The sequence below is a fragment of the Olea europaea genome, chromosome 1, assembly GCF_002742605.1.
Source record: "Olea europaea var. sylvestris chromosome 1, O_europaea_v1, whole genome shotgun sequence".
Classification (NCBI taxonomy): Eukaryota; Viridiplantae; Streptophyta; class Magnoliopsida; order Lamiales; family Oleaceae; genus Olea; species Olea europaea.
The window spans coordinates 31,781,294-31,804,515 of NC_036237.1; the positions used below are offsets into that span (position 1 = coordinate 31,781,294).

General features: G+C 38.4%; 1 protein-coding gene across 1 annotated transcript in view; it reads left to right on the forward strand.

Annotated features, from left to right (window-relative positions):
• Positions 1-20,939, forward strand: part of LOC111401392 (protein SPIRRIG-like) — a 32,731-nt gene extending 11,792 nt beyond the window's left edge. The window contains 9 exon segments of the mRNA XM_023029108.1: positions 58-160; positions 263-459; positions 462-1,376; positions 1,505-3,155; positions 3,294-6,335; positions 17,963-18,271; positions 18,417-18,723; positions 18,848-18,994; positions 19,310-20,939. Of these exon segments, the coding sequence (XP_022884876.1) occupies positions 58-160; positions 263-459; positions 462-1,376; positions 1,505-3,155; positions 3,294-6,335; positions 17,963-18,271; positions 18,417-18,723; positions 18,848-18,994; positions 19,310-20,488 (7,850 nt within the window). The 3' untranslated portion in view covers positions 20,489-20,939.
• The last annotated feature ends 2,283 nt before the right edge of the window (positions 20,940-23,222 follow it).

The following is a 23,222-nucleotide window of genomic DNA, read 5'->3' on the forward strand; positions in this document are numbered from 1 at the left end:
TCTTCAGTTTTTCTTAACATCAACAGCATCTTGAGGAACTCTTATGAAACTTTTTAGGTTGTGTGGAACTTTTACTGGAGACAATACGCCCCTTCATATCGAGCTCTTCGCCACTAGTATCTCATATTTTGAAGATTGTGGAAATTCTTGGGGCGTATAGGTAAAAACTACTAGTCTACATCTGTTTCATGATTATAATTCATTATACTGTTTAATGTAACTACAAGTGTATTTATATTAACTATATGTATTTTGATAACAGGTTGTCCGTATTAGAACTTAGAATTCTTGTTAGGTATATTTTGCAAAACAGACTCGTGAGTTCTGGTCATTATCTTGTTGAAATGATGAAAAAGCTGATGCTTTCGGAGGACAAGGGTTCAGAAGATGTTTCTCTAGCACCCTTTGTAGAGTTTGACATGAGCAAGATTGGCCATTCTTCGATTCAAGTGCCCTTAGGGAAAGATCATGGCCTCCTGCTGCTGGTTATTCCTTTGTTTGTTGGTTTCAGTATCGAAATCTCTTAAAATCACAGTCAAGGGAAACAGAAGTTCCGAAAGCTGGAATTTCCAAAAGGCATAGTATGACAAGTGGACTGCAACATGGAGCACAGTTTCTTCAAATATTCTCCGTCAGGGCAGTGGACAATGGAAGCCCCTTTTATGCTGAACTTCGTTTTCAGGAAGATGGTGTTTTAACCCTTGCAACGAGCAACTCTTCATCCTTGTCTTTTTCTGGGTTTGAAATGGAAGAAGGTAGGTGGTATCACCTTGCAGTTGTGCACAGCAAACCAAATGCTTTGGCAGGACTGTTTCAAGCTAGCGTTGCTTATGTATATTTGAATGGAAAGCTAAGACGCACTGGGAAACTTGGATATTCTCCCTCTCCAGCTGGAAAGTCTCTCCACGTGACTATTGGGACACCTGTTGCTTGTGCAAGGATTAGTAAATTGTCATGGAAGCTCAGATCTTGTCATCTTTTTGAAGAGGTCCTCCCACCTGGTTCTATATGTTTTATGTACATTCTTGGAAGGGGATATAGGGGCCTATTCCAAGATACTGATCTGTTACAGTTTGTCCCAAACCAGGCCTGTTGTGGGGGTAGTATGGCTATTTTGGATTCTTTGGATGCCAACTTTCCTCTCCCTTCTAACATGCTGAAGGCTGAGACTACTAACAAGCAAGGAATCAACAGGGCAGATCGCAGTGGATTTGTTTGGGATTTAGAAAAATTGGGGAACCTTTCTTTGCAGTTGTGTGGCAAGAAACTCATATTTGCTTTTGATGGAACAAGTACAGAAGTCTTTCGCGCATCTGGAACTTTATCCATGCTCAATCTAGTGGATCCAACATCAGCTGCTGCATCTCCTATGGGGGGTTAGTTGACTTCATTTGTCTAGTGTACTTTAATCTAACAATTCATTTCAAAATCAGAGACATAATTGTTTTTCTGGATTTCGCTATAATTATATTATATTATATTTTTTCTGTGTACTTCTGTCCAGGTATACCACGCTTTGGTCGACTTCTTGGGGATATTTATGTCGGTAAACATTGTGTTATTGGCGATACAATCCATTCAATTGGTGGAATGGCTGTTGTCCTTGCTCTTGTTGAAGCTGCTGAAACGAGGGACATGCTTCACATGGCTTTGACACTGCTTGCAAGTGCCATTCAGCAGAATCCTCATAATGTAAGAGACATGCAGAAGTACAGAGGATACCATTTGCTCTCACTTTTTCTTCATCGCAAAATGTCATTGTTTGACATGCAGTCACTTGAGATCTTTTTTCAAATTGCTGCATGCGAGGCTTCATTTTCTGAACCAAAGAAAACTGGAGCCTCACAGAGCTCCCCAGTACCTGCTGCAACTAGTAGTGAAGCCAGCTTTGAGGATCTTAAGTTGGTCAAGTTCTGCGATGAATTTTCTTCAGTTGGATCTCACGGAGATATGGATGATTTCTCTACACAGAAAGATTCGTTTATTCATGTATCCGAGCTGTACAATACCCATATGCCTACTGTAACATCTAATTGCGTTGTTCTGTCAAATGCTGATATGGTTGAACACGTCTTGTTGGACTGGACCCTCTGGGTGACTGCTCCAATTGCAATTCAGATTGCTTTACTGGGATTTCTTGAGAATCTAGTCTCCATGCATTGGTATAGGAATCATAACCTTACGATTCTCCGCAGAATTAACCTTGTTCAGCATTTACTTGTGACTCTACAGAGGGGTGATGTTGAAGTGCCCGTATTAGAGAAGCTAGTTGTCTTGTTGGGGGTCATCTTGGAGGATGGGTTCCTTCCTTCTGAATTGGAACTTGTTATTAGGTTTGTGATTATGACATTCGATCCACCCGAACTGACTTCACACCATCAAATTGCGCGAGAATCAATGGGGAAGCATGTCATTGTAAGAAATATGTTACTTGAGATGCTGATTGATCTGCAGGTGACTATTCAATCTGAGGAGTTACTCGAGCAGTGGCATAAAATTGTGTCATCAAAATTAATTACTTATTTTCTTGATAATGCTGTTCATCCTACCAGTATGAGATGGGTCATGACTCTTTTAGGTGTGTGTCTTGCATCTTCTCCTACGTTCACTCTTAAGTTTCGCTCCAGCGGAGGTTATCAAGGTTTAGCAAAGGTGCTTCCGAGTTTCTATGACTCCCCTGATATATACTATATTTTGTTTTGTCTGATTTTTGGCAAGCCTGTATATCCAAGATTACCAGAAGTCCGCATGCTTGACTTTCATGCCCTTATGCCAAGTTATGGAAACGTTGGAGAATTGAAATTTGTGGAACTATTGGAATCTGTGATCGCAATGGCAAAATCAACATTTGACAGGTTATGCATGCAGTCGATGCTTGCGCACCAATCCGGCAATCTTTCTCAGGTGGGTGCTAGCCTTGTTGCAGAGCTAGTGGATGGAAATTTAGACATGGCTGGAGAGCTCCAAGGTGAAGCTCTGATGCACAAAACCTATGCTGCTCGCCTGATGGGTGGAGAGGCTTCAGCACCTGCAGCTGCCACTTCGGTCCTCAGATTTATGGTTGATCTAGTGAAAATGTGCCCCGTCTTTTCAGCTGTCTGCAGACGAACTGAGTTTCTTGAAAGCTGTATTGACCTCTACTTTTCCTGTGTCAGGTGTGCTTTTTATCCCTTTTCACAATCATCCTTCGACTCTACTAGATTTGTATATCATGTTTGATATTTTCTCAAAAAGTATCTGGCTGTGTATATTTAATCTGTAGTTATTAGAATTAGTTATTCTTTGTTATTTAGGGCTGCCCATGCTGTAACATTGGCAAGAGAACTCACCGTAAAAATGGAAGACAAGAATTTGAATGATGTTGATGATACTACTAGTTCCCAGAATACATTTTCTAGCTTGCCTAATGAACAGGAACAGTCATTAAAGTCCTCTATCAGTATAGATAGCTTTCCTCAAGGGCAGGTTAGTGCTAGTTCGGAAGATATTCCTGTTTTCCCAGATAATGTGGGTGGTGATAAACCAGATATTAGTGCTGTCTCAACCCAGGAGGGATTGGACAAGTCGGTAAAAGATGTGCAAGCTGTGTTTAGTGTTGATGGTGAAGCAGTTGACCAGGTCTCCAATGCCACTTCTAGCAATAATGATTTTAGCTACTGCGATGTGAATAGCACACCAGATAACATCCGCCGTGATGATTCACAGAGTTCTGCTTCTTTCACCATGGTTGAATCCCCTATTTTATCTGAGAGATCTAACTTGAGGATTCCACTCACTCCCTCTTCGTCCCCAGTTTTAGCATTGACATCTTGGTTGGGGGGTGCGAGTCACAATGAATCACAAGGCCAGACTGCATCCACTATGTCCATGAATGAAATTGATTCCTCTTCAGACTTAATGAAGTCAAGTTCCCAGGGACTTAATGCTTCAAACACACTGTTCACTATTAGTCCCACTCTTCTTCACCAAGTGGATGATTCTGGCTATGGAGGTGGCCATTCTTCCGCTGGAGCTACTGCTATTTTAGATTTTATGGCAGAAGTTCTTTCTGATTTTGTGACTGAGCAAATGAAAGCTGCACAAATAGTAGAGACTATTTTGGAAAGTGCACCTCTTTATGTCGATGCGGATTCTGTTTTAGTTTTTCAGGGATTATGCCTTACTAGACTGATGAACTTCCTAGAAAGACGTCTCTTGCAGGATGATGAGGAAAATGAGAAAAAGCTTGATAAGAGTCGCTGGTCCTTGAACTTAGATGCATTGTGTTGGATGATAGTGGATTGTGTATACATGGGAGCTTTTCCTCAGCCAGCCGGTGTATTGAAGACTCTGGAGTTCTTGCTATCTATGTTACAGTTGGCAAACAAAAATGGCCGGATTGAAGATGCAGTTCCGAGCGGCAAAGGAATTCTTTCTATTGGAAGAGGAAGCAGGCAACTTGATGCTTATATACAAGCACTTTTGAAAAATATGAATCGAATGATATTATTTTGTTTCCTGCCGTCATTCTTGATCAGCATTGGAGAAGATGATCTTCTTTCACGCTTGGGTTTGCGGAATGAACAAAAGAAAAGATTGACTCCTAACTCATCACCAGAGGATGGAGGTGTTGATATCTTCACAGTTTTACAGTTACTGGTTGCCCACAGGCGACTAATATTCTGTCCCAGTAATCTTGATACTGATCTCAATTGCTGTCTCTGTGTAAATCTGATCTCTCTTCTTAATGATCAGAGACAAAATGCACAGAATATGGCTGTTGACATTCTCAAGTATCTTCTGGTACATCGTATGGCTACACTTGAAGATTTGCTTGTCTCTAAACCAAATCAGGGGCCTCCTCTGGATGTTCTACATGGTGGATTTGATAAGCTTTTGACTGGGGGTTTATCTGAATTTTATGAGTGGCTTCATAGTTCTGAACAGGTTGTGAATAAAGTGTTGGAACAGTGCGCTGCCATAATGTGGGTACAGTACATTACTGGTTCAACAAAGTTTCCTGGAGTGAGGACAAAAGGCATGGATAGCCGTCGTAAGAGAGAAATTGGGAGAAAATCCCTTGACACCTCAAAACTAGGCATAAGACATTGGGAACAGGTTAATGAACGAAGAATTGCGCTTGAATTGGTTCGTGATGCGATGGCTACTGAACTAAGAGTTACTCGTCAGGATAAGTATGGATGGGTCCTTCATGCTGAAAGTGAGTGGCAAACTCATCTTCAACAACTTATACTTGAGAGAGGAATATTCCCAATTGGTAATTCTTCCAAGAATAAAGAGCCTGAGTGGCAGCTTTGCCCCATTGAAGGTCCATACAGGATGCGCAAAAAACTGGAGCGGTGCAAATTAAAGATTGATTCTATTGAAAATATTGTGAACGGACAATTTGAGTTAGGGGAAGGAGAACTGTTCGAGGAGAAAACTGAAAATGATCTCAATGAATCTGATACTAACTTTGATCCTATTTTCAATCATCTAAATGATAAGACAAACGAAGACTCTTTTAATGCTGAGCTGTATGATGAATTGATTTTAAAAGAATCTGATGAAGCTAAAGACGTAGCGTTAAATGGGTTAGGATGGAATGATGATCGTGATAGTAGTATAAATGAAGCAAGTCTTCATTCAGCTGCCGAATTTGGTATCAAGTCCAGTGTTACCTCCACTCAAAGAGCAGACAGTATGTATGGAAAGTCTGATCTTGGATCTCCGAGGCATTCTTCTTCAATAAAAATTGATGAAGTTAGAGTTGCAGAGGACAAATCAGACAAAGAACTGAACGATAATGGTGAATACTTGATTAGACCTTATCTCGAACCTCTTGAAAAAATTAAGTACAAGTACAACTGCGAAAGAGTGGTGGATCTGGATAAGCATGATGGTATTTTTCTTATTGGGGAACTATCACTATACGTCATTGAGAATTTTTACGTTGATGAGTCTGGATGTATATATGAAAAAGAGAGTGAAGATGATCTCTCTGTCATTGATCAGGCCTTGGGTGTTAAAAAAGATTTCTCTATGGATTCCAATTCCAAGTCAACTTCATCCTGGTGTGCTACAGCGAAGGTTTTTGCTGGGGGTAGGGCATGGGCATACAATGGTGGTGCATGGGGAAAGGAAAAGTTGTGTACTAGTGGGAATGTGCCCCATCTTTGGCGTATGTGGAAGCTTGATAGTGTTCACGAGCTTCTGAAGCGTGATTATCAACTTCGCCCCGTTGCTATCGAGATTTTCAGCGTGGATGGTTGCAATGGCCTGTTGGTTTTCCACAAAAAGGAGAGAGAAGAAGTTTTCAAAAATTTGTCGGCCATGAATCTGCCAAGAAACAGCATGTATGTTACCCTAATCTTCTTCCTTAATCTTGTTCCTTTTCCTGCTTTTTACCAGTGGTGCAGTTTACTTTTTGCTAATTTTTTCTTCAACGCTACTCAACAGCAGTGATATCTGTTTAATAGACAATAATGTCAATTTATTTTAGGCTGCTAAGTAGCTGATGTTTATATGCCATAGTACTTCTCTGTTAGTCTGATACTTAGCTGTCAGTGTAAATTATGCTGTACTGGTACCTGTCTGTGTTATGTTGGAAATGTGGCTTTTGACTAAACAACTTGTGTTGTTAAGATACAGAATTTATTGTTATAAAATAACTTTCTCTAAATTTGGTTATGTTAGTTCTATACAATTCTTGTTCTACAGTTGTGTCATCCTAAATAATCATTAGTGTCTGTGCCTCCTTTTTTTCTCGTCTATAGCCCATTATGACATTTATATGCACCAGTGATGAACCTAAATATATTTAATGTTTATACCATGTACATGTTATGCTATATAATTTTACGGGGGAATAGTGCATAGTACTGAATTATAAGCAAATGCTGCTCTTTGCTTAATTCTCTCCTTTTGCATGGAACATTACATTAATATGACAGCATATGTTATGATTTATTTTGTTGAATCTGAAATCAGCAAAGGCACTATATTTGTTGATTTATTTTTTTCAACTGCCTCACTTCACTGAGCGGAACATTGACCTATATTCTTTTCTTTTGCTTTCAATGCTTCATGGTCACAAATTACATATTCTATCCGTGCTTACAGTTAACATTTTTCATAGCTTCTATTTCATTTCGGGTAACATAATCATGAGAGCTTATGAGAGTCATCCATGTAATGTAACAGAAAATTCAGATGCATTTATCTTCCCTGAAATCAAACACAGCGCTACGCGTCTTTGCACTTGCTCTTGCTGGAACCACAGGATTGGGACCATTATCACTTTTGTCCTTGCTAACAAAACCTCACAAGCACAAATGAAAGCAAGGAGCTTGAACTTGGGGATTAACCAAAGCTTTAGTGGGCAGTGCCTTGGGGTTGAAGCTCATAGAAGTAGTTTGATGCTTTAATTGAAATATTTTTTATCCGGTGCTTGTCTTAGTAACATTGGTGTAATTAGTTTTAGACACCTCTCATTTGATTGCGATACTGTTTTTCACACTTATTGTGAGGAAAACCATGTTGTCGATTCACTTGCATCCAAGGGATGGGACCAACGCCCTTATCAAAAGTATGGACCCTTTGATCTTTCACAACAACTTCGGAATCTTGTATAGATTGACAGAGATGGACTTCCTAGTTCCTAGTATTAGAGATTGTTAGGTTGCTTTTCACTTGCTTTCTTTGTATAGAAAGTAGTACTCCTCCATTTATTTCACCCTCTTATGCTGCATTGTTTTTGTTTGGGGAGGTCATGTTTATGCCCCCTTCCTTTTGTTATCGTGAGTTTGATTTTATATACGGTCAGGGAACCTAAATCCCCGTGAGCCTTCCTTTGTGGAGCTTGAAAATCCATTGAGGCTGTGTTGGTGTTTTGCTTAAAAAATAAATTAAGAATGTTATAAACTCTTCAAGGCAATCTATGAGATTCATCCATAAAGATGATTCTGTTCATGAAGTACGGATGGTTCAAATTAAGATTTATTTAATGCGATGATTATAAGGAATGAACAAATAAATGACAGTGCCTTTCAGAACACAACTGCCTATACAGGCAGATTTGAGTTCCTTTCTTCACTTCTTATTACTGAGCATGATTGAGAGCATGGCTTTCAGAGGAGCTGCCTTAGCTCTGTAGATTGATAGCTAGATCCTTATAGATTATTTTACACTTCCGTATCTGGATCTTTTACTTGTATATTGAGAGAGAAATATCAAAATGGGCTATGCAGGATTAGGAAATGTATCATGATGGTATAGTAATTTCTGTTTGTTAAAATTCTAAGCTTTGAAAATGTTTGAAATTCATTTTTAAATCTTATAAGCCATAATTTAAAAATTGGTATCATCATACCAGCATACTCAACTTTTCTTCTGGCTTTGGACATTTTCAAACTTTAGAACATGGGTGTTGTGCATTTTTATAGGTAATATGTTGTATTAGACGGGATGAATGAGCATTCTTATTAGATTAAGGTGTATTGCAGCGACAAGTTTGATTTCCTAGTCTTCAGTCATTCTAGTACTTGTAATTTCTTGACTTGCCTCTATGTCTGACGTAACAATATCATTTGTCATGCTTTAGCACTTGTTATCTTGCTATTGTGGGCCTAATTATAGGGTAATCATAGATCCCTAATTTATATAGTTTCCTAAAATAGATCTCTAACATTGTATATATATATGTATCGTCTCATCTCCTTTCTATGTGAATAAGAGAAAAATATTTTTTCCTTCTTATATTATTACATGGTATCAGAGCAAGGTTTCTAAGCTCTTACTTGTTGGGAATTCCTCTTCGATCGGACCTCTCTATTTCCAGTTATAGCATTGGTTGTAATTGTCGGTGTGTAGGGCTTGCGAATTTCGGGCTCTCTGCTACGGTTTTCCAACTCCAGGTTGTTGCTTCTTGGAATTTCAGGCAGGTTTCTGCCTTCCTTCGTTTGGGAGAGTATCTTGGGCTCTTCTGTGCGTCGAAATCAGAGCTCGGTCACGACAGCTTATTTCCGGTGTTTGAGTGCATCGCACAGTCTCTTTTCGGCGTTCGATTACGTCGAGCATTTTAAGTTCTATCTGAGGTTAGAAGATTTCTAGGGTTGGAGCTCGGTCACGACAGTTTCTTTCCGGTCTTCGTCTGAATCAGTGGTATTGGATTGATATTCCCTTGGGCTTTTGTTGTTGGGCTTGGGAATTTGATTGGTTATTGGGCTAATTCATTGGTTATTTAATTATAATTTTGGCAATTTTCTTTTGTGCTGCATACTAATTTTATTTTGGACTAGAGAATTGAGCTTGGGTTAATTTATTGATTTTATTATTGTCTTTCAATTAGGTTGTGTTTAATTTTTGGTTGTTATTTGTTGGACTTTACTTTGATATTTGGAGCTGTTGTTTTATTCCTATGGCCGAGCAAAAGAATTTAGCTGTAATTGATGTCATTCTAGTGATATCCAAAATCACGGAGCATAAGTTGGTTAGTCCGAATTATTTAGATTAATGTAAGATAATTAGGATTTATTTGCGAAGTATTTCTATGAACAATCATCTTACCGAAGATCCACTAAAGGATAATAGTCATACATGGCTAAGAGATGATGCCCGATTATTTTTACAAATCCGCAATTTCATTGACACTGAGATAATCAGTCTGATTAACCACTGCGAGTACGTTAAGGAATTGATGGAATATTTAGAGTTTCTATATTCTGGGAAAGGGAATATGTCGCGTATTTATGAAGTTTGTAAGGGTTTTCATCGTGCTGAACAACAAGATCAGTCTCTTCAGGCTTATTTTATGAATTTCAAAAAGATTTACGAAGAATTGAATATTTTGCTACCTTTTAGTTCGGATGTGAATGTTCAACAAGCTCAGAGGGAGCAAATGACTGTGATGAGTTTTCTAGCTGATCTTAGTTCTCAGTTCGAAACTGCTAAATCCCAGATTCTTTCTAGTGTCGAGATTTCTTCACTGCAAGAAACCTTTACCAGAGTTCTTCGCACAAATACTAGTGCTCATGTTGCTTCACCTACTCAGCTTTCTAATGCCCTCATCAGTCGCAATAGTAGAGGTGATACAAGAGGTGGGGTGGAGGTAGTCGGGTCAATCGATGCCGGAATGAAGGGGGAGTTGTATGCTACTATTGTCATGAGCCGGGTCATACCAAATACTCGTGTCGAAAACTGCAAAATAAATCTCAAAAGTCTCACTCAGCCCATGTTGCAGCTACTACATCAACACCCATCTCGTCCTTTGGGGAGACCATTACAGTTTCTGCAGATGAATTTGCTAAATTCACTCAGTACCAAGAAGCATTAAAGAATTCATCTCATACTAGTTCTGACATTGTTGAGACAGGTATACCTAACACGTTTTCTCTCATCTTCCTCGAAATGGGTTATTGATTCTGGTGTCACAGATCATATGACAGGTAATCCTAGTCTCTTCTCCACTTTTCAGTCACACACATCTCCTTCCAATGTTACTTTAGCTGATGGTTCTACTTATGTTCTCGGTTCTGGCACTATTAATCCAACTCCATTAATTTCTTTATCGTCTGTCTTAAGTTTACCACAATTTTCTTTTAATTTAATGTCTGTGAGCAAGCTTACTCGAGCTTTAAATTGTTGTCTCATTTTTTCCTGATCACTATCTTTTCAGGATCTTATGACGAAGGAGATTATTGGTAAAGGACATGAATCAGTCGGTCTTTATATTCTGGATACCCAGGTGCCTAAGTCCATAGCGTGTTTAGGCGTCTTAACTCCTTTTGAAGCACATTGTCGATTGGGACATCCATCTTTATCGTTGTTGAAGAAATTATGTCCTCAATTTCAAAATGTGTCGTTTTTAGATTGTGAGTCGTGTCAATTTACAAAACATCATCGTTTGTCATCAATTCCTCGAGTCAATAAAAGAGCTAGTTTTCCGTTTGAATTAGTTCATTCAGATGTTTGGGGTCCTTGTTCTGTCGTGTCCAAAACAGGATTTTGATATTTCTCTATCTTTGTTGATGATTTTTCTTTTGTGACTTGGCTTTATTTAATGAAGAATCGCTCTGAATTATTTTCTCATTTTAGTGCCTTTTGTGCTGAAATTAGAACTCAGTTTAACGTTTTTGTACAGACATTGAGAAGTGATAATGCCAAAAAATATTTTTCCGATTCTTTTCAAACTTACATGATTCAGAATGGTATTCTTCATCAATCCTCGTGTGTTAACACCCTCTCTCAGAATGGTGTGGCTGAAAGAAAAAATAGACATATTCTGGAAACATCGAGGGGACTCCTATTCCAAATGCATGAGCCTAAACAATTTTGGACTGATGTAGTGTCCATAGCCTGTTTCTTAATTAATCGAATATCCTCATCCGTTCTTCATGGTACGACTGCTTACAGTGTCCTTTTTCCTACTAAACCCCTGTTTCCTATTGAACCTAGGATATTTGGTAGTACATGTTATACTCGAGATATTCGGCCCCATGAAAATTAGTTTCCAAATTCTTAAAATGTATTTTTTTGGGTTACTCTCGTCTACAAAAAGAGTATCGTTGCTACTGTCCAAATCTTAATAAATATCTTGTGTCAGCTGATGTTACTTTTCTGGAACATATTCCTTTCTTTCCTACTTCTTATACTTCTTTCAGTAAGGGGGAGGAGGATGATCTGTTGATTTATCATGTCACTTACCAGTCAACTAATAGTACCCCGACTACTGATCCCACACAACTACCACCACCGTCTATTCGCCATGTGTATTCCAGACGACGAGACACTCCTGATGCATGTTCAACACCTGCCTCTTCTTCGGCATCGGATCCAGTTTCCAATGATCTTGATCTACCTATTACCCTCTGCAAAGGTAAACTTTAGTGCACTTATCCTATTTCATCTTTTGTGTCTTATGATCACTTGTCTTTGTCTTCTTGTTCTTTTATTGCTTCCCTCAATTCTGTGACTCTTTCGAAAACTGTTCATGAAGCCTTATCAAATCATGGTTGGCGTGAAGCTATGATCGAGGAGATGAATGCTTTGGATGCTAATGGTACTTGGGATTTAGTGGATTTACCTGCAGAAAAAAAGGCTATTGGATGTAAGTGAGTATTTGCAGTTAAAGTCAATCCTGATGGATCGATGGTTAGACTTAAGGCCCGTCTTGTTGCTAAAGGTTATGCTCAGACTTATGGTGTGGATTATTCTGACACTTTCTCTCCAGTCGCTAAATTAACGTCTGTTCGCTTATTTATTTCTATGGCAGCCGCTCATGATTGGCCTTTACATCAATTGGACATAAAAAAAAAAAAATGTCTTCTTACATGGCGATCTCCATGGAGAAGTTTATATGGAGCAACCTCCTAGGTTTGTTGCTCAGGGGGAGTATGAGAAAGTGTGTCATCTTCGAAAATTCTTATATCGTTTGAAACAAAGTCCACGTGCTTGGTTTGAAAAATTTAGTCAGGCAATGGAAAAGTTTGGAATGCAAAAGAGCAAGTCTGACCACTCAGTCTTCTACAAACAGTCTGAATCAAGCATTATTCTTCTTGTTGTGTATGTTGATGATATTGTTATTACTGGCAGTGATAATGGGGGAATTTCATCTCTGAAGTCCTTTCTTCACGCCCAATACAAAGGATCTAGGAGTGTTGAAGTATTTCTTGGGAATTGAGGTGACCAAAAACAAGAAAGGCATTTTTTTTATCTTAGAGAAAATATATACTTGACTTGTTAACTGAGACAGGAAAGTTGGGAGCTAACTCAAGCAGTACTCCAATGCTCCCCAATTTGCAACTTACCAAAGATGGTGATTTATTTGAAGATCCTGAGAAGTATAGAAGATTGGTTGGAAAATTGAACTACCTTATAGTAACTCGTCCTGATATTGCGTATTCTGTCAGTATTGTAAGTAAATTCATGTCTTTCCCAACAATTCACCATTAGGTAGCTTTAGAGCAGATCCTGTGTTATTTAAAAGGAGCTCCTGGACGTGGAATACTGTACAGAAATTATGGACATACCCACATCGAATGCTTCTCAGATGCAAATTGGGTAGGTTATAAGATTGACCGAAGATCCACTACTGGATATTGTGTTTTTGTTGGAGGAAATTTAGTCTCATGGAAAAGTAAAAAGCAGAATGTTGTGTCCTGATCTAGTGCAGAATCAGAATATAGAGCTATGGTACAATCTGTGTGTGAGATAATATGGATATATCAGCTCTTACCTGAAGTTGGCCTTAAGGCATTAATATCAGCAAAGTTGTGGTGTAACAATCAAGTATTAGAGTGTATTATTAGAAAATTAGAAATTATTTACTTACTGCAATTTAGGTAGTTTCCTTGTACATAATAGCTAGTTTCCATGTATACTTTGTATCCTAAAATAACTTGTAACTTCTATAAAGAAAAACGAAGACACATAAGAAATTCATTCAGCAAAAATATTGTCATGGTATCAGAGCCCTAAATTTTCTTATTCTTGCGTGTGGTTGAAGTGGCTCTCTGCTCATAGTAATCAGCGACTAGGGCTCGTGTCTCAGACCTCATCTGGTAGTTTGCACCAAGCTCTCTATTCATAGTAATCGGCAGCCAACTCTCCTATCTTAGGCATCACCTGCGGTCAGAGCTCTATTCGTCTTCGTCGTCACCTTCGGCGTGTCTTAGCTTCCTGCAGCGCATCTTGGATCTCTTCGAATTCCGACAGGTCTGGATTTCGGTCTTGGTAGAAGCAAGCTTTCCTTGTTTCCGTCGACTGCTACCACTCGATTCCGTCGCCTTCGGTGTTGGGCTACAGACTCGTCGGTGTCGGGTTAGAAATTTCTCTTCCAATTCAATCTGTACACTCGGTTCTTTCCAATTTGTTTGGACTGGAGTTCGGATTATATTAGTTAGGCAGTGGTATTATTGGGCTGTTGATTTGGGCTGTTGTTTTGATTAATTATTAGTTGGGCTGAATTCTTTGGATTGGGCAGAATTTATTTGGTTAAAATTATTATTAGTTGGATCATACACAATTCACTCATGTCAACTGAAAAGAATAAATCTATTTGCATTCGTTTCATTGGAAAGAATTATTCTTCATGGGCATTTCATTTTCAATTATTGGTCGAAAGCAAAGGTGATTTGTGGAGATATATTGATGGAACTCTTCCGCCTCCTGATTAGGAGAAGGATAAAGAAAAGTATCTTGCTTGGAAAACTAAAGATTCTCAACTTATGGCCTAGATCATTGGATCGGTTGATGAGCAGATTATCCTTAATCTCAGGCCTTACAAGTCAGCTCGTGCTATGTGAGAATTTCTTAAAAAAGGTCTATACTCAAAGGAATAATACTCGACGACTTCAATTGGAGTTTGAATTAGCAAATTTCTCTCAGGAGTCACGTTCCATTGAAGAATATTATTCAGGATTCTCTAATCTTTGGGCTGAGTACACAGATATTATCTATGCTTTGGTTTCACCGGTAATTTTTAGAGGCTGTCCAAGCAGTGCATGAAATCTCTTGATTGTGCTTCATGTAGACTTGCTAAAAGTAAAGTTTTACCATTCTCGTCTCATGGTTCTCGTGCTTTACATATTTTCGATATTATTCATAGTGATGTATGAGGTCTTACACCTGTGGTATCTCATATTCATTATAAATATTTTGTTAATTTTATTGATGATTATAGTCGATTCACTTGGATTTATTTTCTTCGTGCAAAGAGTAAGGTCTTCTCTGCCTTTCAAGCCTTCTTGCTCTAATTGACAATCAATTCTCATCTTCCATCAAAATCTTAAGATCTGATTCAGGAGGTGAATATATGTCTAGTGTTTTTTAATCATTCTTACAAACCAAAGGTATTCTTTCTCAGCGATCTTGCCCTTCTATCCCTCAACAAAACGGGGTGGTAGAACGCAAGAACCGTCACCTTCTTGATGTGGTTTGAGCCCTTTTAATTGAGTCTTCAGTTCCCTCTCGTTTTTGGTGTGAAGCATTGTCTACTGCTGTGCATCTCATTAACCGATTACCTTCTCCAACTCTTAATAATGCTTCTCCATTTTATAAACTCTTTGGTCATCATCCTACATACTCTCATCTCCGTCCCTTTGGTGTGTATGTTTTGTTCATTTGCCATCACACGAAAGGACAAAACTTACCCCTCAATCTGTCAAGTGTGCCTTTCTGGGATATGGTGGAACTCAAAAAGGGTACAACTGTTATGATCCTACATTACAAAAAATTCGAATTTCTCGTAATGTAATTTTTTTTTGAAAAACAGTAATTCTTTAGTTCAGAAATCGTGGTTTCCCTTCCCGTGTTCTTTGTTTTACCTGATTTTCCCTCGAAACCATCTAGGTTCAAGCCTGGTCTTGTTTACACTCGAAGGCATGCTGCACCTATTACTAGCCCAGACCTTCTATCTCCGACGACGGTCCTTCCAAGTCTCACTGATCCTCCGCCTACGACGCCAGATCGTGTACCTTATGATCTCCCGCCTCCTGTTCTTCTTCGTCGTACTTCTCGTGTTTCTCGACCACTAGATAGGTATGGTTTTTCCTCCCATAGTTCTATGACTGCTACACTTAATTCGATTTCTATTCCTTCCTCCTATAGATAGGCTATGGAAAATGAATGTTGGGAACATGCTATGAAAGCAGAACTCGAGGCACTTGAGGCCAATCAGACCTGGGATATTGTGCCATGTCCACAAACAGTGAAACCCATTGGAAGTAAATGGGTACATTCTGTCAAACTTCGTTCTGATGGTTCTCTTGAGCGCTATAAGGCTTGTTTGGTTGCTTTGGGTAATCGTCAAGAGTATGGAATAGATTATGATAAGAAATTTGCTCCTGTGGCCAAAATGACCACTGTTCGTCTCTTGTTATCACTTGCCGCTTCTCAATTATGGACTTTACATCAAATGGATGTGAAGAACGCATTTCTACATGGAGACCTCAAGGAGGACATTTATATGAAACTTCCATCTGTTATGCCTCTTCTCTCAGTTGATTCTGTCTATAAGCTAAAACATTCTTTGTATGGTCTTAAGCAGGCTCCTCGTGCTTGGTTTGACAAGTTCCGTCGCACTCTTTTGGATTTCTCTTTTACTCAGAGCCAGTACGATGCATCTCTGTTTTTTCATAAGAGTCCCGATGGCATTGTTTTTTTGTTGGTATATGTGGATGATATTATTATCACTGGATCTGATCACAGTATTATTCAGAAACTTCAGCAACATCTTCACTCAGTTTTTCATATGAAAGACCTTGGTCAGCTTGCTTACTTTCTTGGCTTAGAGGTACATACTACATTACATGGTCTCTTCTTGAATCAACATAAATATATTCAAGACTTGATTGGATTAGCTGATCTCTCTGAAGCCTCCTCAATTGATACACCGCTGGAGCTTAATGTTAAATATCGAAAGGCTGAAGGAGATATTCTTCCAGATCCTACTCTTTATCGAAGGTTGGTTGGTAGTCTCATCTATCAAACCATCACACGTCCGGATATTTCATTTGCAGTTCATACTGTAAGTAAGTTTATGGACGCCCCTCGTCATCTTCATATGGTGGCTGTCCGTCGCATTATTCGCTATCTTATTGGAACTCCTCATCGTGGTCTCTTTTTTCCTCGAGGGTCGTCTTTTGAGCTCACAGCTTTCAGTGATGCTGATTGGGCTGGTTGTCCTGATTCTCGTCGTTCTACTACTGGGTGGTGTATTTTTTTTGGTGACGCTCTTGTTTTTTGGAAATGTAAGAAACAGGACTGTGTTTCTAAGTCCTCCACTGAGGTTGAATACCGAGCTATGTCGGCTGCATGCTCTGAGGATGTGTGGTTACGTGGACTTCTTGTCGAACTTGGTTTCTCTCAGTCACAACCTACACCTCTTCATGGTGACAACACTAGTGCTATTCAAATTGCAGTCAATCCTGTGTATCATGAACGCACCAAACATATTGAAGTGGACTGTCACTATATTCGGGGTGCCTATGATTCCAAGGTCATCGCTCTTCCCCATGTTTCCACTTCTCAACAAGTCGCAGATATCTTCACCAAATCTCTAAGACGCCATTGTTATAATTATCTCATTAGCAAATTGATGCTTGTGGACTCCCCAACATCAATTTTAGGGGGGGTATTAGCATGTATTATTAGAAAATTAGAAATTATTTACTTACTGCAATTTAGGTAGTTTCCTTGTACATAATAGCTAGTTTCCATGTATACTTTGTATCCTAAAATAGCTTGTAACTTCTATAAAGAAAAACGAAGACACACAAGAAATTCATTCAGCAAAAATATTGTCATCAAGCTGCTCTTTATATTGCTTCTAATCCTGTGTTCTATGAGGGAACTAAGCACATTGAGATTGACTGTCATTTCGTTTGTGAGAAGGTGCAGCAAAATTTAATATCTACAGGATATGTAAAGATTGGAGAACAACTAGGAGACATTTTCACAAAGGCTCTAAATGGGATCTGAGTGGATTATATTTGTAACAAATTGGGCATGATTAATATCTATGCTCCAACTTGAGGAGGAGTGTTATGGGCCTAATTATAGGGTAATTATAGATCCCTAATTTATATAGTTTCCTAAAATAGATCTCTAACATTGTATATATATATATGTATCATCTCGTCTCCTTTCTATATTTTTTCCTTCTTAAATTATTACACTTGCCAATAATTTTTCATGCCTTTTTTTTACATGGTTATTGGACATTTTTATAGGTAATATGGTGTGATTGATGGGAGGAATGAGCATTCTTATTAGATTAAAGTGTATTGCTATGACAAGTTCGATTACCTAGTCTTCGGGCATTCTAGTACTTGTAATTTCTTGACTTGCCTCTGTGTTATGTAACCATGACATTTGTCATGCTTTAGCTCTTATTATCTTGCCAAACAATTTTTCATGCCTTTTTTTTTTTTTTTTTTTTTTGGGAAATTTTGAGCTTGACGATACATTTATATATGTGCAACAGATTAGACACAACGATATCTGGGTCAACAAAACAGGAAGGCAATGAGGGCACCCGTCTTTTTAAGGTTATAGCCAAATCCTTTTCCAAGAGGTGGCAAAATGGAGAAATTAGCAATTTCCAGTACCTCATGCATCTCAACACGTTGGCAGGTCGTGGGTACAGTGATCTCACCCAATATCCAGTGTTCCCCTGGGTTTTGGCAGATTATGAGAGTGAAAATCTGGATTTTTCAGATCCTAAAACATTCCGTAACCTTGGTAAACCAATGGGTTGTCAAACATCCGATGGAGAAGAGGAGTTCAGGAAGAGGTTGACACTTCTATCAACTCATTTACTGCTAGTTTCTGTTGAGCTTGTTCTTTTACATTTTTACTTTGTTTTCTTTCTTGGATACGAACCTCTTTTACTTGATTTGATATACTCTTGATATATTTTTGCTATTTCATTACGTCAGATATGAGAGCTGGGATGATCCAGAGGTTCCCAAATTTCATTATGGTTCTCATTATTCCAGTGCTGGAATTGTTCTCTTCTACCTTTTACGCCTGCCACCATTCTGCGTTGAGAATCAGAAGCTGCAGGGGGGACAATTTGACCATGCTGATCGTCTTTTCAACAGTGTAGGAGATACTTGGTTGAGTGCTGCTGGGAAAGGCAATACATCAGATGTCAAGGAATTAATTCCAGAATTCTTCTATTTGCCAGAATTCCTGGAAAACAGGTTCGATCTTGACTTGGGTGAGAAACAATCTGGAGAGAAGGTTTGTCCTGTTCTTTGAAATTTTAGTGCTCGAATTTGTTTTGTCTCTTTACAATTCTTCCCCCCTTTTTTTTCATTTTGGTCTTTGGGTCTTGGTTTCCTAATAACTTGTCATATTCTGCTAGGTTGGTGACGTGTTATTACCTCCATGGGCAAAGGGCAGTGCTAGAGAATTCATCAGGAAGCACAGGGAAGCACTTGAGTCTGATTATGTTTCGGAGAATCTGCATCACTGGATAGACCTCATCTTTGGATATAAACAGAGAGGGAAGGTGAGTGTCCCCGTCTTTCTGCCTCCACAATTTGGTATCATAGTCATCTACACGTGGTTGGAGCATTAAATTACCAAAATTTGTTAACTCAATAATCCTTTTTCTATTCCTACGTTCCAAAATTGTCTTTGTGGCAGTATTTTTTTTCCATTTCCTTTGTTCTCCCTCTTAATGGCAATAACTGCTTCTTTTCCTATTGGTCAGTGATAAGGAAATAAGAAAGAGAAGATGTTAAAAACTAAAATTTGTAGTCCACCAATTTTTTTTTTACCCAATAATTACTGCCTTATTTCACTATTCTTGTGTTATTGTCAGGCAGCTGAAGAAGCTGTGAATGTCTTTTACCACTATACATATGAAGGCAGTGTTGATATAGACTCGGTCACAGATCCTGCAATGAAAGCCTCTATTCTGGCACAAATTAATCACTTCGGACAGACGCCAAAACAATTGTTCTTGAAGCCCCACTCGAAAAGACGAACTGACAGAAAGTTTCCTCCCAATCCGCTCAAGCACTCTATGTTTCTTGTACCTCATCAGATTCGTAAGAGCTCGTCTTCTATTTCTCAAATTGTGACTGTTGGAGACAAGATTTTAATGGCTGGTACAAATAACTTGTTGAAACCCAGAACTTTTACCGAATATGTTGCATGGGGTTTTCCTGATCGTAGCTTGAGATTTGTGAGTTATGATCAAGATAGGCTTCTTTCTACCCACGAGAATCTTCATGGAGGCAACCAAATCCAGTGTGCTAGTGCAAGCTATGATGGTCAGGTTTTAGTTACGGGGGCGGATGATGGTTTGGTTTGTGTTTGGAGAATTGCAAAAGATGGACCCTGTGTTCTTCGGCACCTGCAGTTAGAGAAGGCTCTCTGTGCCCATTCGGGTAAAATTACGTGCCTTCATGTTAGCCAGCCTTACATGATGGTTGTGAGCGGATCTGATGATTGTACTGCTATCATATGGGATCTTAGCTCTTTGTCTTTTATTAAGCAACTTCCTGAGTTCCCTTCACCTGTTTCTGCTATATGTGTGAACGATGAGACAGGGGAAATCGTGACTGCAGCTGGCGTAATGCTTTCTGTTTGGAGCATTAACGGGGACTGTCTTGCAGTGGTCAATACATCACAACTTCCATCCGACTTCATTCTCTCACTCACGGGTTCTACCTTCTCTGATTGGTTGGAAACCAACTGGTATGTCTCTGGTCACCAGAGTGGGGCCGTCAAGGTCTGGAAAATGGTTCATTGTTCGAGCAAGGAGTCTGCCCAAATCAAACAGACTGAAAATTTGACAGGAGGGCTAGTGCTTGGAGGTAAAGTTCCCGAGTACAGATTGGTCCTACATAAGGTTTTAAAATTTCATAAGTTTCCCATTACTGCCCTCCGTCTTTCTGGCGACCTCAAGCAGTTGTTGAGCGGGGATTCTGGTGGCCATCTGATTTCATGGACATTACCAGATGAAAGCTTGAGATCTTCAATTAATCAGGGATGATCAAAGGGATAAAGGGTATTGACAATTTTTTGGGAGGTATTCGGATTGAGTTCTTGCATTCATCAAAGAAGTGGATGGCTTAGTGCTATAATCCCGTGAAGCACAAGACTTCCCCTTGCTGCAAGTGCTCCTTACAGCTTCGAGAGTGGGATTTGGAATATTGATAGTTGCAAATTGTTTTCATTTTTCGTGATTAGCGGAGGAGATTTGACTTCAGGTTTGTATATAGTGAAAAGGTATGTGACAGTGTATAGAAGTGTTTGCAGAAATGGATCTTTGGCTCAAATTTATCCAAACTAACTTTTAAGAATGGATGACTCGTATTGAGTGGGCCTTTTTGGGATACCTTCATTCCAGCAATGGGCATTTTGCTGCTCCATTTTTTGTTGTGTAATGTACAATTCTTTTAGTTTGGTATATATATACAAAGGTTAAAGGATGCTCTAATCCCCCCCCCCCCCTTTTTTTTCTCAAATTTGATGAGAAGGGAAAGTTGAAATCTTGATTTATAGGTCTTTTCGAAAATTTTATAGAATTGCGAATGTGGCATTTATTTTACATTGCCATCTGATCTGATAGCATTGAACAATGTATTTCATATTTTAATGCTCAGAAAGTATGTGTACGACCTGAAGTGTGTGGTAAACTACCAATTGTTGGGTGTAAATGAATATTTGTCTTATGAAGTACTTATAGTTATTCTTGAAAGGAAAATCCATGTTTTAAGAAATAAAGAAATTGTAGTAGAATTTGGTGAAAAAATCGATGAGCAAAAGAATCTATTTGAAAAAGAGAAGGGATGAATGAAGCATCCATAACTCCACTTAGCTAATGTAATTTCGAGGACGAAACTGTATTAAGAGCGAAAGGATATAATACCCTAAAATATTTCGTCGCCTAATATTATCAATTTACTTTTTGGAAATTTAAGATAAAAATCCTGGATAATGTATTGTCTGGTCAAGTGAATCCAAGCATAATCCAATGTCTTAAATCCATGCAGTATTTTATTACAAATAAATTATTTTAGTTGTTATTTTTTCCTTTCAAATGATTTTACAAAATAAATAAAAGAAAAAGGAAAGTTTAAACGTCAAATTTTGGATCTGATTGAAAACTACAGTTTGAGAACAAGATATTACCCTGTTTGAGCCCCATTTTTTCCTCGTTAAAATTAAAAATGTGACCGTTATCCATCACATCAAACTACTATATTTAACATTTTATCTCTTGTGTGGGGTCCATGACGACTATATTTTTCATTTTTATAATAATGTGGCTCAATCGGGAATGTAACTTTCCCACTTCTCACACATCTTCCCCGTACTATTTATCACTTTGTCGCTCTATTCTCTCATTTTCTTAGAATAAATTTAGATGTACATTATTGTTGATATAACGGATGGCATTTCCCTTATGTGTCAATATTTAGCCAATGATATTAAAGATGTTGTAAAAAATCAGTGACTATGATGAATTTCATGTCAAAAAATGTCAAACTTAATGCAAAAGTTAATGTAGATGTGACACGTACCTTTATCTTAACCCTCTCCATTGTTCATGCACACATTCTTGCATGTGTCTTTTCCCCACTATCCCTCTCTTTTATGGGTGATGTTACATGTATCCACCCCCTCACATGGAGGAGAATCCATTTTAAAATAAATAATATTTTATTCAAAGTAAGTCTTCCTCCATATGGGGGGTGGACATCCAGATGAACGTCACTTGATGTACAAGTAGCAATATTCCTCTTTTATTATCCTTCCCCTAATAGTAGCACCCATATAGATATTGATCTGATCAAACATCTTGTCATCGGAGAGTAGAATTTGAATACTACAAAGCCACCAATCAAAGAGGTCATATGAACATAATTAAGCACCCACCTGATATTAATTGTCGGACAATGGCGAACACAGACATTTTTTGTTAATGGGGCACACTCAAACTTTCCAAAAAGTGATGAAACAATTTAAATATTAGATAAATTATTACAATTGCTGTCTACAAGTTCTCATTCTTTGATAATGCTGCTGAATAATGTTGTCTTTATTTTAATTTTTGATGAAATTCCAAATTCCCAAACAAATTCAAACAATGGTTCCATTCAATCCCTAACATTTACACACCTAGTTGGCTAGTTCAATGAATCGATAGACATTCACAAATCATAAATCATTTTACTCAGATTTGCTCCAGGCATATTTAATCCCTAACATTTACATTCCTAATTCAACAAATTCAGAGAGATTTCCAAATCACAAACTATATATTTAGATTTCACTTTTCACCATAACTAATTGTCAAGAAGACTGACTTGTTGCAATAAAAATTATACAAGACCCGAAACAAGATTTCGAATGAAGAAGAGGTTAATTTAGTTACTAGAATTGGTCTTGATTCTTGAACCATACATTTAGGATATATGAAGGAAAACTTTACATCAAAAGGTAAGGCCAAAAGTTTTTTAGTTGAAAGGGGGAAAGCTAGGATTCAAGCCACTTGGCTTGGGTTCTCCCTTGTGACTATGGGAATGATGGGAAAGGATTGTAGTAAAGCCATTACTGTGGAGATTGGCCAAATCACTCTCCTCGAGAGTTATTTCCTTGACTACACCCTAATTCTGAGCTCAGGAAAGAATTCCTTAAACAGATAAAAAATAGTCAAGTCCAAAGGGGATTTGAGTGCTGTGAGATCCTTTAGATAACAACGCTATACTATACTCGACCGG